This window comes from Aquarana catesbeiana, linkage group LG04, assembly GCF_042186555.1.
Source record: "Aquarana catesbeiana isolate 2022-GZ linkage group LG04, ASM4218655v1, whole genome shotgun sequence".
Lineage (NCBI taxonomy): Eukaryota > Metazoa > Chordata > Amphibia > Anura > Ranidae > Aquarana > Aquarana catesbeiana.
In genome coordinates, this window is record NC_133327.1 from 554,831,099 (window position 1) to 554,850,420 (window position 19,322).

General features: G+C 43.7%; 1 protein-coding gene across 1 annotated transcript in view; it reads right to left on the reverse strand.

The window, feature by feature from the left end:
• Positions 1–9,545: 9,545 nt before the first annotated feature.
• The window catches only part of PCNX2 (pecanex 2), a 294,170-nt gene continuing 284,393 nt past the window's right edge, over positions 9,546–19,322 (reverse strand). Inside the window, exon 33 of the mRNA XM_073627975.1 lies at positions 9,546–9,984. Coding sequence (XP_073484076.1) covers positions 9,865–9,984 — 120 coding nt within the window. The 3' untranslated portion in view covers positions 9,546–9,864. The remainder of the gene's footprint in view (positions 9,985–19,322) is intronic.

Here is a 19,322-nt window from a genome sequence, read left to right on the forward strand (position 1 = left end):
TTGCCTGTCCTAAGGGATATGCAGGAGATGGATAGGGAGCTCCTTTTGAGAGATAAACCACAGCCAATGGGTTCGGGTCACAACTTAGGCGTACCCTTTATTACCACCTACTCCCTTCAACATAAGGAAGTAAAGCAATTAGTTTCCAAGCATTGGCATATAGTTACCAACGATAGAATTTTGAAGGAATCTTTACCACCAAAACCACAAATTGTTTTTAGAGGGGCTCCTTCTTTAGGAATAGATTGGCCCCCAATGTATTAGATCTCCCACTGAATAGGACCACCTTTTTTGATCAACTTACTGGATTCTATAAATGTAGGAAGTGTCGGGTCTGTTCTTTCAACTCTTGCTCGAACAGGAGGACCCAGTCTTTTGTTTCTACTAGGACAGGTCAAACTCATCTCATTACCCCATTCATCACCTGTTCCACTTTGGGGGTAGTCTATATGTTGCAGTGCCCTTGTGGCCTGCAATATGTGGGGCGGACCAAGCGTCCCCTCCAAGTAAGGCTCAATGAGCACATCACCAATATTCTTACAGGCTTTAAGAATCATTCGGTTTCCAAACACTATCGTCTAGCACATGATAGAGATCCCTCGAACACCCTTTTTTTAGGGATTGACCGATATAAACCTCACTGGCGAGGGAGTTCCATGGTGCGAGAGATTTCCAAATTGGAAATGTCTTGGATCCATAGGATCAAAAGCTACACGCCCCATGGACTAAATATAGATGTGGATGTCAACGCTTTTATTGACAATTCCTGATTTTTGATGTATATTGGAGGTACCAAGAAAAGTGTAATAGAACATACCAAATTTTGAAATCCAATTTTCTCCTATGGATATTTGTTCTTTGTGAGGTTATCCTCCTAGTCAAATTTGTGATATAGGTTTTACCATACAAATTGCCTTTTATGATATTTCTTTTATATATAATATCCTTTAATCTAGAGATTATCTTTCTGGGCAAGCATGGGGTATGGGAAGGATTTGCCTTATATTGCTTTTCATATTTTGCTTCTGCCTTTTTCTCCTTTCTTGTAGGAGTTAGGGCCTGTCCAATTGGGGTATGTGAGCAGTGATTTTGCCCTCGGCCTCTATGGGGCCTAACAGCTCTTGCATTTAAGGAGTAATTCAATTTTATTCCATTATCATGTTTATTATGTAGAGGTATCCGATTGTTTTGATATTTTACATTATACCTATTTTATGGTGGTAGTTTTATTTTTAGTTTTTAAATATCTCACATTGTTCTCTGTATAGGTATGAATTGGTCCTAATTCAATATATAAGCTAGTGTTTATGCCCATAATCAATGGGGTGCTTGAACATATGTGGACCGGCATTTAATGAGGTCCTCTTATTACAGTGCAAAACATGCAATGGTAATGTTTTATACTTTTTATAATATTTTATAATATTTTTTGATATGCTAGTCACTTGATGTTTCTATATTTGTGCCTGGCTTTTTAGAACATAAGGATGCGAGTTTGGTGGCTTTTCCATGCTATCTGGCTCCACTCCTTATCTTTCCCGTAGATATATAGTGTCAGTGCCCTCATTCAAGATGGCGCTCTGAGATTCCCACAGCGGGACTCAGAGCGAGGCTTGGTGTGCGCATAAATAGTGGTGGCTTAGCACGCAGCCCGTTCCCCATTGAAAACGTCAACGTATGACGAAACGCGTCTGGGAAGGACGTGCTGACGTCACCACGTCGCCCTGTTGGGGATGGGAGCTAATCTTAGTGCCGGCCGGCATCGTTTTTTATCTTTCGTTTACATTGTAAGTGTTATTTTATTTAATAAACCTCAGTTATATACAGTATCACACTATTGGCTACTCTTTTTATACAATATGCACTGCTGAGTTCGGGTCAAGATTTCCAGGACGTATCCATGCTGTTCCTGCCGGGATTTTGGTCGATGTTTATGTCAATCTGCCCACTCACATTTGACATCTGGTAAGCAGGATTTTCACTAGGTTCGCTGGAACTACATACCCTGTGCCACTCCTTATGTTGTTTAGATTTCAGCTGTGTGAATCTGCATACACTAGCTTGACATCTGATAAGCAGGTTTTACAAGTGGCTTGTTGCACCCAGAGGGATTTCCTTTCATACCGTTTATTTTGGTGATGGTTATATGCTCACTTGCCTTTAAATATCTGGTAAGCAGATTATTTGTAAGGTTTAATATATAATTTTTCATCCAGGGATATTTCACTTTATTGCATGATTGCATGGCACTCACTTAACGATCCTGTGTGTGTTTGAGACACTGGATGTTGTTTATGAATACATATGATTTTTGTCTTGTGTAGAGTTGCACGATTTTTTCTTTTGAATTTGATTTGTTATCAGTATTATGCTATGTTCTTTGCTATATATTTTTGGTTAATCCTTGGCGGATCTGAACACACGGTTCGAGTGTGACCTTCCTGCTCCATTGGGATCGTTCTCCAAAGGCCTAGGCTGGGTTTTAAGCCACTCGCCCATTTTTTGGCTTACTTCTGGTAAGCTCTTCACCTTATAGATGTGTTTATCTGAACTTTCACCCCACAAGATATGAATTATTGAGGAACTTCACGTCACTCATTTAAGATCCATGATTGTTGGACTTTTTTCTGTTTAGGACTATACACCTTAATTTTACTTTATAGCGCGTTTTTTTGTTTTCAACTCACAGACCTCCGCCAGCACTCCATATTGTCGGAATCCTTGCTGAGCTTGGAGTGGCTCTGTGACAACAGCCGACAGCGGACTTCAGCCCATTGTCAGTTGAAAACAGATCACAGGAGATCACAAACTACACTCCTGTGATCCATAGAAGAAGTATGACCAAAATAGCTTTGGCCGTACTTCTCCTTTAAAGAAAGGCAATGTCTGGAAACATGCACAAAACTTCAGCTGATCTAAGAACTTGAAATATTACCTGTACACAAAATAGTTACACTGTAAAAGGAGAGGCACTGACAAATTGGATCATTTAATTTGTAACAAAATCTTTACTGACCACAATTCAAGTGACTATAAGGGCTCTTTCACAAGGGGCGGATCAGTGATGATCCGCCCCGTGGACACCTGCTTGCTCAGCGGGGATCGCTCCGCCGATCCCCGCTGAGCAGAAAGATGACAGGTCCATCGCTGCACACTGTGCAGCTACGGACCTGTCAGAGCGCCTCTCTCTCCTATGGGGGATCGGATGATGACGGACCGTAGTGTCCGTCGTCACCCGATCCGATCCGAAAACGGATGGAAAAGTAGGGTTTTCCTCCGTTACACTTTTCGGATCGGAGCGGGTCGGATGTCAGCGGACATGTCACCGCTGACATCCGAGGCTCCATAGGGATACATGTATGTCCGTTTTTCATCCGAAAACGGAAGGATGAAAAACGGACGTACGGATCCCTCGTGTGAAAGAGGCCTAAGTGACTACAAAAGCTTAGTCTTCCTTTTTTTTTTTGACCAATTAAGAGACGGTCTCTCCTCCAATAGTGAGGCTAGGATTTGACGGATGATAAAAGGTTGCTTTCAGACAAGGTGGTCTTACATTAAGGCTCCATGCACACTGGAACTGATAAACTGCAGTTTATTGGAGTTTGGGTGTTTTTTTTTAAAAGCCCATAAACTCCACTCTATGTTATCCTATGTGTCCATGCACACATGGACGTTTTTTAGCTTTAATGAGCAGTGGAGTTTATTTGCTTTTTTCTGAACGCCAGAAATTTGCGTTCAAACTGCCATTTTTCACCGCCAAAAAAAACGCCAAACGGCGATAAATGCTCATAAACGCGCGTTAATTAGCGTTCAGCGTTCTATTTTTTCAATGCATTGTGGGAGTTTGGAATGCATTGTGGGATTTTTGAAGTGTCCTCTAAAAACGCCCACAAACGCTAACGCTAAAAAAAGCTCATAAACGCTAGTACAAAACGCTGTTAAAAGCACGTTTTTCAACCAGAGTTTTCTGCCAGCAATCTGGTGTCCAGAAAAAGCTTTTTTGACCTTCATGCACACTGGAGCTGGTAAACTGCAGTTTATTGGAGTTTGGGCATTTTTTTAAAATCTATGTGTTTTTAAAATCCTATGTGTCCATGCACACATGGACGTTTTTTAGCTTAACAATGCAGTGGTTCCTGTCACATTCATGGCCCAAGTTTATACATACAATTTAATACCAATAGAACAGACAGAGTTGAACATAGACAGTAAAACACACATACTGTAATGAAGTAAAGTAATTAAGAAGCTAGTGCATAATATGTTAACAGTGGCGTCACTAGGGTTGGTGTCACCTGGTGCAGTAAAACATGGTGTCACCCCCCTCCTGTCTAGGCTGCCCAGCACCCTGCATGTAGCGCACGGTCATGGGGCGCACCCCAAACCGGCCCCTGAAAATTAAAGTGTAGGGTGATATCGTGGCAGGTTAGGGTAGTATAGGGTGGTATAGTGGCAGGTTGGAGTGGTATAGTGGCAGGTTGGGGTGGTATAGGGCAGGTTAGGGTGGCACAGGGCAGGTTAGGGTAGTATAGAGTGGTATAGTGGCAGGTTGGGGTGGTATAGGGCAGGTTGTGGTGGTATATTGGAAGGTTGGGGTGGTATATTGGAAGGTTAGGGAGGTATATTGGCAGATTGGGGTGGTACAGGGCAGGTTGGAGTGGTATAGGGCAGGTTGGAGTGGTAAAAGGCAAGTTGGGGTGGTACAGGGCAGGTTGGGGTGGCACATGGCAGGTTGGGGTGGTATAAGGCAGGTTGGGATGGCACAGGGCAGGTTGGAGCAGCACAGGGCAGGTTGGGGTGGCACAAGGCAGGTTGGGGTGGTACAGGGCAGGTTGGAGTGGTATAGGGCAGGTTTTGGGTGGCACAGGGCAGGTTGGAGTAGCACAGGACAAGTTGGGGTGGTACAGGGCAGGTTAGGGTGGCACAGGGCAGGTTGGAGTGGTATAGGGCAGGTTTGGGTGACACAGGGCATGTTGGGGTGGCACAGGGCAAGTTGGGGTGGTACAGGGCAAGTTAGGGTGGCACAGGGCAGGTTGGAGTGGTATAGCACAGGTTGGGGTGACACAGGGCATGTTGGGGTGGCACAGGGCAGGTTGGGGTGGTACAGGGCAGGTGTGGGTGGCACAGGGCAGGTTGGAGTTGTATAGAGCAGGTTGGGGTGGTATAGGGCAGGTTGGGGTGGTACAGGGCAGGTTGAAGTGGTATAGGGCAGGTTGAAGTGGTATAGGGCAGGTTGGGGTGGCACAGGGCAGGTTGGAATGGCACAGGACAAGTTGGGGTGGTACAGGGCAGGTTAGGGTGGCACAGGGCAGGTTGGAGTGGTATACGGCAGGTTGGGGTGGCACAGGGCATGTTGGGATGGCACAGGGCAGGTTGGGGTGGTATAGGGCAGGTGTGGGTAACACAGGTCAGGTTAGGGTGGCACAGGGCAGGTTGGGGTGGTATAGAGCAGGTTAGGGTGGCACAGGGCAGGTTGGCGTAGTATAGAGCAGGTTGGGGTGGCACATGGCAGTTTAGGACTCTATGCAGTAAGAGTGTGCTGTGCAGTAACTTACAGCATGCCTCATGCCTGCAGATGAAGAGTTGGGCAGTTCTGCTGTGTCCTGGCCTATATCTCCTTCAGCTGCGGGATCAGCCAGTGTGAATGGGTCTGTGGGAGGAGTGGAGGAGCCGGCGCAGCCACACCCCCAGCTCCGCCCACCAACTTCGGCTGCCTCGGAGATATTGGAGATCCCCGAGTGACAGCTTAACCTGAAGGGGGAGTGTTATAGGCGGCTTACCCCGCACTGCTGGATGCCCTGCTCGCACCGCTCCTAGCTGTAGTAGTGTTTAGCGGCGGCCCCGGTGTCACCCCTCTGGCGGGTGTCACCCGGTGCGGGCCGAACCCCCCGCACCCCCATAGCAACACCACTGTATATTAACATAACATAACAGGACCTCTTGATGCCTAACCGGAGTACCCAAAGTTGCATGTGGTACTAATCAGTGTTTTCTCCAACTAGGTACTTACTATTGTAGCACCCTCATAGGTGTTAAGATAGATAGATAGATAGATAGATAGATAGATAGATAGATAGATAGATAGATAGATAGATAGATAGATAGATAGATAGATAGATAGATAGATAGATAGATAGTGTCTCACTGTATTTTATGGAGCTATGTTTTGATAGGTAAATTTAGTTGCCTCACTGTACCCAGTGTGGCTATGATTGTTTTGTTAGGTAAATTTAGTTTGCTTACTGTAATCAGTGCAGCTAGTTAGGTCTGTCCAGTGTGCTCAGCTGCTGCCAGTCTGTCTAAGAAACCCCTCTGTCTTCAGAGAGCTTGAGAAGTTTCTGGATACTGGAGGTCCCCGAGTTACGAACCTCCGACTTGCAAACGACTCTTACTTACAAATGGGAGGCGGCGTCGGCAGGCACATCGGAAAACAGAAGAAAGACATCAGAAAACAACGTTGGAAAACAGCGGAAAACATCGGAAAACATCAGAAAACGATGTCGGAAAACAGCGGAAAACATTGGAAAATGACGTCTCTGCCTTTCTGCGCATGCGACTTATGAACAAATCCGACTTAAGAACAAACAGGCAGTCCCTAACCCGTTCGTAACTTGGGGACTGCCTGTATAGGTGTGGAGTTATGCAGATGGCAGCATGAATAATGATACAGCCCTGGCCAATCCCAGGGAGGTACACCCTGATAACATGCTGGGATACTGTACATATTCTGTGAGCACACTGAGCTCTGAGTCTTTTCCTGGAGAGGAACAGTCCAGCCTGGAGGGGCTTGCTGCCCTCCAGGATTTGCTGCCACATGTCTGCTGTTGCGAGGCCTCAAGTGGGCAACCTGAGGGCCTGAGTGCCAAGACCCTAAAGCTAGAGAGAGAGAGCTGACTGAGGGGCTGTCCACTGAAGATCTGGTCTGGTATAACCAGAGTAAGGTGTCGCTTGGAAGTTGGAAGGAAGCAACCAGCTGTCCTTGGGCCTTGTGTGAGTACAGATGGTTCTGAGAGACTTTTGGGCTGCTGCCACATCTCTCATGCTAGAGAGTCAGCCATGGATCTGTTTAAAGGGGACACCAGCTGGTGTTCTGAAGAGCTTAGTCCACCTAATACACTGTAAATGGGACTCTGCTCTTGTGGCTCTAAAGAAAGGAGTTTGCAGATAAGTACTACTACTACCTCAAAGCCCACTGTTTGTTGCAAGCAAAGACTTCATCACAGCTTTCCCAGAAAGAATACCTAGTAGTAGTTGTATATTTCCTGTTTTAGGGTATCCCACTAAATTCCCTCAACCCTATCCAAGCTTTCCAAAAATAGAGCAACAAAAGCAACACCCCTAGACTGGTCACTGGAGAAAATGTGTGAATGAGCCTGTGTGCCTGGCTGCGGGACAAAGCTTTTGGAGAAGACCTGGACAGTATTCCTGCGGCTCCTATGGGAATAGCGCCACACCAGATTCAGTAAAGAAAAATATTGCTTAACCACTTCAGTACCAGGCCTATTCTGGCACTCCTTTCCTACATGTAAAAATCATATTTTTTTTGCTAGAAAATTGCTCAGAACATTATATATTTTTTAGCAGAGGCCCTAGGGAATAAAATGGCGGTTATTGCAACTTTTTATCTCGCACGGTATTTGCGCAATAATTTTTCAAACGCCTTTCTTTTTTTTGGAAAAAAAAAAACAGTTTCATGAATTAAAAAAAACAAAACAGTAAAGTTAGCCCAATTTTTTTGTATAATGTGAAAGATAATGTTATACCGAGTAAATAGATACCCAACGTAGTCTAGTGAATTGTTGCTCTCGCTCTAACGCACGCGGCGATACCTCATATGTGTGGTTTGAACTGTGTTTACATATGTGGGCGGGACTGTGTGTTCACTTCTGAGCGTGAGCTACTGGGGACAGGGGCGTTTAAAAAAAAAAAAAAATTTATTTTACTTTATTTTTTTTATTTTTACACTTTTTTTTAACATTTAATTTTTTTGATCACTTTTATTCCTATTACAAGGGATGTAAACATCCCTTGTAATAGGAATCTATCGTGACAGGTCCTCTTTATGGAGAGATGCGGGGTCAATAAGATCCCACATCTCTCCTCCAGGCTGTAAAGCATGAGATCGAAAAAAAAAAAACGATCTCATGCTGACAGCCACGATCGCGGCTTTGTTTACATGTGGGGTCCGGGCGTGACGTCATAACGTCGCACCCAGGCCTCCGATGGTCATAGAGATGACTGGTCACCATCTGGTCACCGGAAATCTCTATGGTCGTCATCTGGCGGCATCCGATTCTTTCTCCGGGCCCCCAATGGCACGGGAGAGCCTGGAGAAGCACCAGATGGCGGTGGGAGGGGGGGCGTCCCCTCCCGTCGCCTATAAGAACGATCAAGTGGTGGAACTGCCGCTATGATCATTCTTATCGTGCACAGAATGTCCACCTGCAAATAATGATATCTGAATGATGCCTGTAGCTGCAGGCATCATTCAGATATCCCCGCACAAAGTCAAGGACGTCATATGAAGGCGTGCGGTATTGAAGTGGTAAAATTTGTTTCTGCTAGTTATTTTAGTGTCTTTTATGCCGCGTACATACGACCGGACTTTTTGGTATCAAAGGTCCGACGGAACGAATCCGTCAGAGAATTCGATCGTGTGTGGGCTTCATCTGACCTTTTCTGTCTAAAAATCCGACGGACCTTAGAAATAGAACAAGTTTCAAATCTTTCCACCGGACTTGATTCCTATCGAAAAATCCGTTCGTCTGTATGTTAGTCCGACGGACCAAAAATGACGCAAGGGCAGCTATTGGCTACTGGCTATGGACTTCCTTATTCTAGTCCGGTCGTACGTCATCATGTTCGAAACGATCAGACTTTGGTGTGATCGTGTGTAGGCAAGTCCGCTTCGTTGGAACGCCGTCGGAACTCCGTCGAAAAGTCCTGCGGAGTTCAGTCCGACGAGAAGTCCGCTCGTGTGTACACGGCATTATACTTACTTTTTCTGTCTTGTTCACTACTTTTTTTCTTTTATGCATTTGTTTTATCTAATCTTTTTAACGGATCTTGTCAAGGAATAACAAATGTGATGCCTGCACTTAAACCAAATAACATGGTCCCAGTCACTAACTGTCTCCTGCAGCATATCCCCGGTCTCCAACCACACCTGTAGCATGTCTTCAGTATATGACCATCTCCTGTAGCATGTCTGCAGTCTGACAGGTTTGTGTAGCATTACATGTGCACCCAGTTGGTGAAGTCAAGGGCAGCGATTGAGGCACCCTATAAAATACATTGACCATCACTGGTGAAATCAAATAGGTTATTGTTTTTAGTCTGAAGAAAATTAAATTACACTCATATTTCCCTTTTTTTTCCTCTTTTTTTTTTCCAAACAAAATGTTGATTGAAAATGATCTCTTTCAAGTACAATAACTAGTTTAGTTACCTAGCTGAGATACTGGGAAAATATGGAAAAGATGAATGTACAGAGAAACAATCATTGCCTGGAGACAATAAATGAGGATATAATAATTTTATTTTTCATTTGTTTTAGTGCTGTACCACCATAGGTTAGCACTACTGATGCAACATTTGCCATGTAAATGTTTCAATAAATGACAATAAAATGGAAAATAATTTACTAAATAAATACCTAAATAAATGTAATAAAGCACATGCAAGCAAGTGTGATTAAACATATCAATGAACATGCATGGCATGTTAGCTGTTTAACTTTGCATATGATATGTCCCTGAAAAATCTTTCATTTGAAAGTGACATAGTTTGAGGTTACAGCTACATGCTCCTAATTTTTTGCTTGCCTGTGAAGATTTGATTTAATTAAAGAATGACAAACTTTTTTTAGTGGCTGACAGTTGATGTTTCCAGAGAAGGAGTGTTGGCAGCTCCACCTTGATGTTCTTGTTCAGACATTTGACTTGCCTCAGCAATCTCAGCGCTTTCAAATGTTTCATAAAATCTCTAGAAAGAAGAGTCAGAGTTAAGCGAAGTTTACTCCATTATTTATTTTCACTATGCAGCAAGCAGGCGCAAGTTAGAAAAGTTTCTGAGGCTGAGTTTAGCATTCACAGCAGGGCTAGTCGCCCGTGCAATTGTAGCCTTAAAGTCTAACTCCAAACAAAATCTTTTAAAGTTTCGATAGAACTTTTGTTGCATTTTTATTGATACAAGGGTAAAAACAGTCATACCATATATATGTATATATGTATATATATATATATATATATATATATATATATATATATATATATATATATATATATATATATATATATATATATATTATTTATATATAGAGAGAGAGAGAGAGAGAGAGAGAGAAAATAGCAGAGTGATGATGGTGATTAAATCTAACCAGCACAAATACTTCTAATGTATAATTCTGTTGCAAGAAAAATTAAGTAATTATCTGCTTAGCCTAAAGTATCATTTAAACATTAAAACATATATATACAAATTGAGATAATGCTAATATATGAAACATGAATACATTTTTTTCAAGCATATAATACTATGGATGTTTTGAAAGGAATAATCATTGTAATTGTAAATTAATAAATAAAAGATAAGTATGTAACAATAGGTTAAGCCCAGCTGTGTCTGCTATGCAGCAACCCACATACACTGCTCTGCTGTTGGTGAACTGACAAGACCATCAGGTTCCAAAAGTTAAAGTGTTTTTTACCCCAACATTTCATATTGCTGACATGGGTCTCTTTTAATATAAGGACACTTACCTGTCCAGAGAGCCTGCGATGTTGGCACCTGAAGCCAACCTGTCCGTCGGCTCCTGGTGCATTCAGAGACCATTCAGATGCTGCGTGATGCCAGCATCCTTACTAAGGGAAACAGGAAGTGAAGCCTTGCAGCTTCACAGCCTGTTTCCTAGTGCGCATGCCCGAGTCGTGCATCGCTTTCTGAATGGTATCTCCCAGAAGGCAACGGGGGGGAAGCAGGGAACCAAAAAAAACCCATGAAATTACGTACCTCGCCACGGTGCCATGGGACAGAAGTCCAAAAAAAAACATTCCAAAAAGGTATGAAAAAAAAAATCCTAAAACGAGTGGTGGTGGTGGTGGGGGGGTTTAATACGTACAGTCTGAAGGAAAGAATGGAACGGGGGGCATGATTGATACCTTTAAATACTTCAAGGGAGTAAAAAAGGGTCAGGAGGGCAGTATTTTCAATATGAAGCCAAGGTCAAGAACATTAGGCCATGATCTCAAACTAGCAGGAGGAAAGTTCAACACTAATCTTAGAAAGTGTATTTTACCAAAAAGGTAGTTGATGCTTGGAATAAATTCCAGCAGAGGTAGTGAGTCAGTTAACAGTAGATGGATTCAAACATGCGTGGGAAAAACCTAGATCTATATTTAGACAATAAATATATATTAATTTTTTAAAAATGCAACAGACTCGATGGACCACTTGGTCTTTTTTTTTTGCTCTCATTCTTCTATGTTTCTATGTAATAGGAACTTATTTTCGGACAGTTTTTAGCACATTCGGCCCCATAGACTTCAAAGGGAGCATCTGTAAAAGTATGTACTCACCCCCTTACCCTTTAACGCTCTCCTCCCTCACCCTACCCACCCCCCCTCTTTTCTTCTTCTCCCGCTGCGTATGTAGGCCTGGTTTCACAGGGCACATTATTATTTGACTAGACTCTCCTAGCTCCCTCTGCGGGGCGCAGCGTGCCATGTGTCGGCATGTGCCTTTTCTGGGCCCATTGCCCCTCGCCAGAGGCCCAACACTGTACAGGTCATGATCTATCTGATGAGGAACACACACTCTATATGCTTGTTTTTGGCAGTACAGGGGTGAATTTTGGACCTTGCTGTCCCACTTCTTTACTGTTATAACTCTTGGCACCCTTTATAGTTTTTTGGTGCAATATTAGACATGGTTCCTGTATTGAAAATTTTATATGCACTGGTATGCTTTGCGATTCTCTATTCCTCTTTATACTTTTTTTTTTTTTTAACAAAAAAGTTTATTTAGGTTTTCCAAAACAAACAGTTTAAAGCGGATTAGACATAGATAGAGACATCTTTCAGAGGTTTCTTACATTTCTTAACAAATGCCGGAGTAGCAGTGAATCCAATAGTATATTAACAAGAACATTACACCCATCTCGGGTGGAGGTATAAGAGGTCACATTGATTACCTTTCGTTCGTACACCTTAATCCCACACTCTCACAGGTAGACACAGAAATCCATTTATGAGGGCCAATTTATATCAGTATTCGTGAGCCACAACCCGGGGGCCTCAGTCAATAGTAAGATGTTTTGCCTTCACCCATGCTGCCCAAATTTTCCCAAATTTTTTGGGGCAATTTCTTCCCATATATGTCATTTTATATAATGGTAGTGCCCTATTTATCAAGGACTGCCAGAGCTGTCTGGTGGGTGGCTGGGACTGATTCCACTGTAATAGGATTGCCTTTCTAGCGTATAATGTGGCATAGAAGATGAATAGTTTCTTCCCCCATGAGACCTCTAGGAAATCGCAAATGCCCAACAAGAGAGGGATCGGGCTGTATGGAATCATCAATCTCCCAATGGAGTTAATATCAGCAAGTACATTTTCCCAGAATTCCTTCACACCAGGGCAGGACCAGACTATATGGAAGAAGTCAGCATCATCCGAACCACACCTAGCGCACCTCGCCGACCTATCAGGGTAAATTCTCGCTAAACGTACTGGAGAGTAATATGCACGGTGAAGAAACTTCAGTTGCATGAATTTATCTCTAGCCGAAATTGTAAGGGGTAAATATTGCTGAATCCCCTCCTCCCAGTCCTCATCTGTCAGCTCCGGAATATCCCCTCGCCATAGCTCACACAGCTGGGACACTCTAGATGTGTCATGGGACACAAATATGTTGTACAGTGTGGACAGTGTTTTCCCAGTATCTGGGGATTTAAGTGTATTTTCCACAGGCGACCCCTCCAAATTCAGCGGGCCAGGGAATTGGGACCGGAATGCATGGCGCAGCTGAAGAAATCTAAAGAACATATGGTTCGGGAGGTCCTTATCTCTTTTTAAGGCATCAAAAGAAACCAGTTGACCCTGTACTAATATGTCCCTCAAAGTTTTGACCTCATATCTAGCCCACACGACCGGATCAGGAATAGAGCGAAAATGAGGCAAGCGAGGGTTTCCCCATAAGGGAGTCGCAGGGGACCAGTCATTGGGTCCCATGAGCTGTTTTTGGACCGTGTCCCAAACCTTAAGGGTCGTCTTCATGGGAAGAGTCACCCGAAGATTGGATCTGGGGCCCCTATAAACCAAATTGCCCAACTCCGCAAACGAACCAACCAATGCCGCCTCCGTGGTGGAAGCAGGATTAGTCGGGTCCTCCGAGAACCACCACTTAACAGTCACCAGGACCGCCGCCCAGTAGTACTTCAGAAAACAGGGCAGGGCCAGTCCCCCTAGCACACCTGGCAGTTGTAGAGTTGATCTAGCTATTCTAGGGGCCTTTCCATTCCAGATAAATGAGGTAACAATACTGTCGAGATGTTTAAAGAAGGTTATCGGTATAGAGATTGGAGTTTGACGGAATAAATAGGTAAACTTGGGTAATACCGACATCTTGATTAAGTTAACGCGGCCCACTGGTGTTAGAGGTAAGGATTTCCATGTGGCGCATCTTTGAGAAAGGTGATTAACTACTGGGTTTAGGTTGAGGGCCATATATTTTTTTAAATCCCGATGTATTTCTACACCTAAATACTTAAACTGAGGGACTCTACTAAGCTGCCCATCCGCCTGCGAGGAGGCAGAGCCAGCATGGAGAGGGAACAGGACTGACTTCCCCCAATTTATGCATATGCCCGAGAATTTGCCAAAATTATTAATTACCGACAGCGCTGCCCGTAGGGAAGTACCATCATCCCTAAGATACAGCAAGGTGTCGTCGGCATATAAAGACACCCTTTCCTGTATTGAACCCCTTGTGATTCCCCGAATCTCTGGTGCAGCACGGAGGAGGGCAGCCATGGGCTCAATCGCTAGGGCAAAAAGTCCCGGCGAAAGAGGGCACCCCTGCCTGGTCCCCCTACTAAGGGGGAATGCCGGAGAAAGCACCGTACCCGTGCGTACCTTAGCCGTCGGGGCCCTGTACACCATCCTGACCCAGGAGAGGAAGACCGGGCCGAAACCGAATCTGCGAAGTACCTCCCAGAGATAGCCCCACTCAACAGAATCGAAGGCCTTCTCTGCGTCTAAAGAGGCCACAATCCCGTCCTCCGCATCCTCCTCCCCAGAGGCCAGGACCGCATACAACCTACGAATGTTTATATCTGTGCCCTTCCCCGGCATAAAGCCTGACTGGTCTTCGTGAATAAGAGTAAGTATTACTTCGTTCAGGCGTCTGGCTAGTATTTTAGTAAGTATTTTTGCGTCAGCATTAAGCAGGGATATGGGTCGGTATGAAGGGCAAAGTTGGGGGTCCTTCCCTGGTTTGGGTATAACCACTATAATGGCTTGTGCCATAGACAGTGGGAGCTCCCCAGTTCGTAGGGTCTCCGTGAGCATTGCATGCATCCTATGGGCTACCTCACCAATGTAGAGTTTATAGAATTCGGAGGGGAGACCATCTATTCCCGGGGTCTTCCCCATCTGCAAAGAACCCAAGGCCTGCTGAACCTCCTCCAAAGCTATTGGGGCATCTAAGCTTTCCCTCGCTGCGTCTGTAAGGACCGGAAGTGTTACCCTGTCTAAAAAGTCTGAGAGCTCGTCAGGAGAATATTGTGTCTTAGAGGAGTACAGAGTCGAGTAGTAGTCAGCAAAGCAAGCATTAATATTTACCGGGTCTGATACTAGAGTCCCGTCACTCTTCCGAATACGGGCTATGGTGGAGATCGAGGATTGTTCCCTGGCCAGCCAGGCTAGGAGCCTGCCTGTTTTGTCCCCTTGTTCGAATATCCTCTGTGTCTGGGCCAATTGGCGTTTATTTGCCTTGGCCACTCTGAGTAGCATAACCTCCCGATAGGCCACCTTCATATCCTGTGCTATAATTGGGTTAGAGGTAAGGGCAAACCTAGTCTCTAACTCTCGGGCCTTAGCCTCCGCTTCCTCCAATAACATCGCGTCGTTTCTACGTTCCCTGGCTATGGATGACATATAGCAACCTCTAATGTAGGCTTTAAAGGTGTCCCATACAGTCCCTGGTGTGGCGGAATTGGCATTAGATAACCAGAATTGTTTGATTTCTTTGACCATCTCCACTTCTATAGTAGGATGTTCAATCCAGAACCGAGACAGGCGCCAGATTCTATCTGCCTGTGGGGTAGCAGTTTGCAGCGTACATAGCAGCGGGGAATGGTCAGATATCCCCCTTGGGAGTATCTCAATATCTATAATTTTGGGAAGCATGGGTAAACTGGCATAGAAAAGGTCAATACGGGATAATGTATTATAGGAGGAGGAGATTCCTCTTTATACTTTGTATATTGTACAATCGTTTCATATTTTATTTAAACCTCAATAAAAACCATTGAAACAGAAAAATTATGCACTCACATATTAGAAATCTATGGGGCCAAAAATGTCCAGTCTTGCTCCAATCTCCTGTATGGCACATCACTACTAAAATGCTGAAAAAAGCCTGGGAAATCACCAAAATATGCTATGCTCAAGTGTGATTGTAGAAAAATGTAAACACAGAGAGCAGGAGCTCTGGGAAAGGGGGGGATGGGGAGTTATTTTGCTAAAGGAAAGTCTGTCAGGAACCAAAGCACCTGCTGGTGGCACTGTGGTCCTCAGACCTGAAAGGTATGGTTCTGGTCCCAGAAATTTGTTTGCACCCAATGCTAGTTGTTGGGAGGGTATTTAGGCCCTCCTCTAGCTTTCCACAGTGCCTCATTTTTATGCCTTTATGCCCATCTGATCTACACCTGTGAGCTGTAACCCTGATCCTGCCTGCTTGCATCTAGCCCATGTACCTTCTCCCCATTCTGGTTCATTCCTGACCTGCTATGCCTTGCATCTTAGCCTGATCCTTCTCTGCCCTACTTATCCTGCTTTCTGTACATAACTTAGTTAGTTTAGGCAGGTGTGCTCATGTTTGCTTTTGTTAGATTCACTTCCACTGGTTAAGTTCACTTTTATATAGGTTCACTGGGTTTTTGTATTTTTTGGTGCATCCGGAGATTTGGTTGTTGTGTTTTTTTATATTGCTTGTCACTTGTGTGGTTTTCATAATAAATCATCTTTTTTAATCACTTAGTTTTGAGTCTGATATTCTCTGTGCAGACCCACACATCTGGCCGCATACTATACAGGATGTGTATATAATCACTTGTGTGCTGCTATGTGTGAACTAAAAAGTTACTGAAATAAAGCACTAGAGAGTGCTACCAATAAATTAAAGAAGACAAGTAGCAGAAACTAAAGAAAAAAGAAAGAACAGTTGCAACCATTACTTGGTGAACTCCAACACTGCATAAAGAAATAAATAGTGCGCTTGTTCACACTCATCTCTAAGTATATAAAAGATATATAAATAAATAAATTGTGCAAAAAACATGTGAAAAAGTGAACTGTGTAATTCAAAAACTGTTCGCAAAACCAAGAAAAAAATATATAAATGCTTGTCCAAAATAAAGATAAAAAGATTCTTAGTCCAACAGGTGATAACTGTTTTTTCAGGAGAAAAAAATCCAGGGAAAATCCTTCAATCTTAGACCCCTTTCACACTGGGGCGTTTTTCAGGCGCTTTAGCATTATAAAAAGCGCCTGTAAAGCGCCTGAAAGAAGCCTCATCTGCAATCCCAATGTGAAAGCCTGAGTGCTTTCACACTGCCAGCACCCGAAAAACGCTGGTAAAGCGCTGCTTGAGACACTTTTCACACTGGGGCGTTTTTCAGGCGTATTTCGGGTGCTGGCAGTGTGAAAGGGCTTGGGCCATCGGCACACCCAGCCCAGTGGCAAAAACAGGAAAGCGCTGCAAAGAAGCTGCTTGCAGGACTTTTTTTGACGCCCTGCCAGCGCAGCGCCCCAGTGTGAAAGCACTCGGGCTTTCACATTGGGATTGCAGGTGAGGCTTCTCTCAGGCGCTTTACAGGCGCTTTTTTTTAACACTAAAGCGCCTGAAAAACGCCCCAGTTTGAAAGGGGTCTCAGTGTGAAAGCACTCGGGCTTTCACATTGGGATTGCAGATGAGGCTTCTTTCAGGCGCTTTACAGGCGCTTTTTTTAACGCTAAAGTGCCTGAAAAACGCCTGAAAAACGCCCCAGTGTGAAAGGGGTCTTATATAAGTGAACTAGGACCACCACCTGTGGGTGAAAAAGCTGCTCATCTCAGGGAATGACCATGATCAGTCAGACAGCAATTTCAATAACAAAGACATTCAGGTCCTGATCCCTTCTATCGCAGAGGACTGCCTACCTGTGGGTGGAGCCTGTGACGTAATTTCCAGTGACTCCGATGAACGGAAGTGCGGTGAGGAGGCGACTCTAAAGCCTCGTACACAGGATCGGACTTTCCGACAGGAAATGTTCGATGACAGGCTGTTGGCGGTAAATCCGACCGTATGTATGCTCCATCAGACAAATGTTGTCAGATTTTCTGCGGACAAATGTTGGCTAGCAGGTTTTAAAATTTTCCGCAGACAAATGTGTGCTGACAGATTTTCCGAGTGCGTGTACACAAGTCCATCGGACAAAAGTCCAAAGTACAAACACGCATGCTCGGAAGCAAGGACGAGCCAGAAGCGGTCAGTCTTGTAAACTAGCGTTCATAATGGAGAATTAACATTCGTGACGTTGAAAATTATGTAATCTCTAAATGCAGCACACATTCTCTTATTCTTTAATGGGATTATAATGAAACTGCTTTGCTGGTAATACTGATGGAGTTATTGTAAACAAAGTTTCAAAGGCTTTTTTTTTCTAATGATATCAAGAATAATATTATGCTTTTTTTATTTTTATTTGGGCAAGTTACCACAACATCATTATCCCGTAGTTTTTAAGATCAAAGATACAACTATGTTGGTGTCCCTTGTCAATTTTACATTGTATTTTTTTAAATGTAACTGCATACTCCCAAACTGTCATTTGAAGTAAAACACATAGACAAGTATTATTCTCCACAATTTTTTTTATTGTGCAATAAAAAAAGGAAACAAATAAAATTAGACATGCTATTTGCCAATAGAACTTAACCAAAAAGTGCATTCTATGCATCCAAAAATATAGAAAATATACAAAATCAAATCATTATTCAACCAAAAAAATAATGTCAAAGCAATAACTCCAAGGCCAATAATAAATAACACGTTATCTCCTCTGATTCCGCAACATGGCTGGTTGACAAACGGCCATTCAGAAACAAACTGAAAAGTGTGAAATGAAAAGTGCGAAATGAAAAGCACAAAATGAAAAGCGCAAATCAACACTCACCAAACTTCTACTAACACGAAATTAGCAGAAGGAGCCCAAAGGGTGGCGCTAAAGAGCTGAAAAACAACGTAGTACGTCACTACGTTCGTATTTGTTGGCCAACAATTACTTGACGTTTGTATGAAAGACAAGTGTTTTGTTGGCCAACAATCCGATTGTGTGTACGAGGCTTTACTCTAAACCTTTACATGCATTTTAATTGTTTCTAAATGTAAGCAGATATTTATAAATAGATACATAGTTAGTAAGGTTGAATAAAGACACCAGTCCATCCAGTTCAACATGAGTGAGTTTGGGTGCATGTCTACAATGGTCCCTAACCCTGTACATCGAACACTCACATCAGTCCCTACCCTCAATCCAAAGTCCCCATTCATATACTAGGGCCAATTTTGGACAGAAGCCAATTAACCTACCAGCATGTCTTTGAAGTGTGGGAGGAAACCCACGCAGACACAGGGAGAACATGCAAACTCCAGGCAGGTAGAGTCGTGGTTGGGATTCGAACCAGCGACCCTTTTTTTACTGCTAGGCGAGAGTGCTACCCACTACACCACTGTGCCATCCAAATACATTTTGGTTTTACTGGCAATATTACGCTATGAATCTCTGTTTTTCCTGAGTGATATTTGAACCGAGAGGCAAGCAACAAGATTGTTAACGATCTCCAGAGACTGGTTGGTGGCGTGAAGTGTGGATCTCAGTATGCAATCCTCTGCGATGGAAAGGATCAGGACCTGAAAGTCTATGTTATTTAAAACGCAGTCTGACCGATCGGTCATTTCCTGAGGTGAGGGGCTATTTCACCCACAGGTGGTGGTCCTAGTTCACTTATATGAGGTTTAAGGATTTTCCCTGGATTTGTTTCTGCTGAAAAAACATTTTT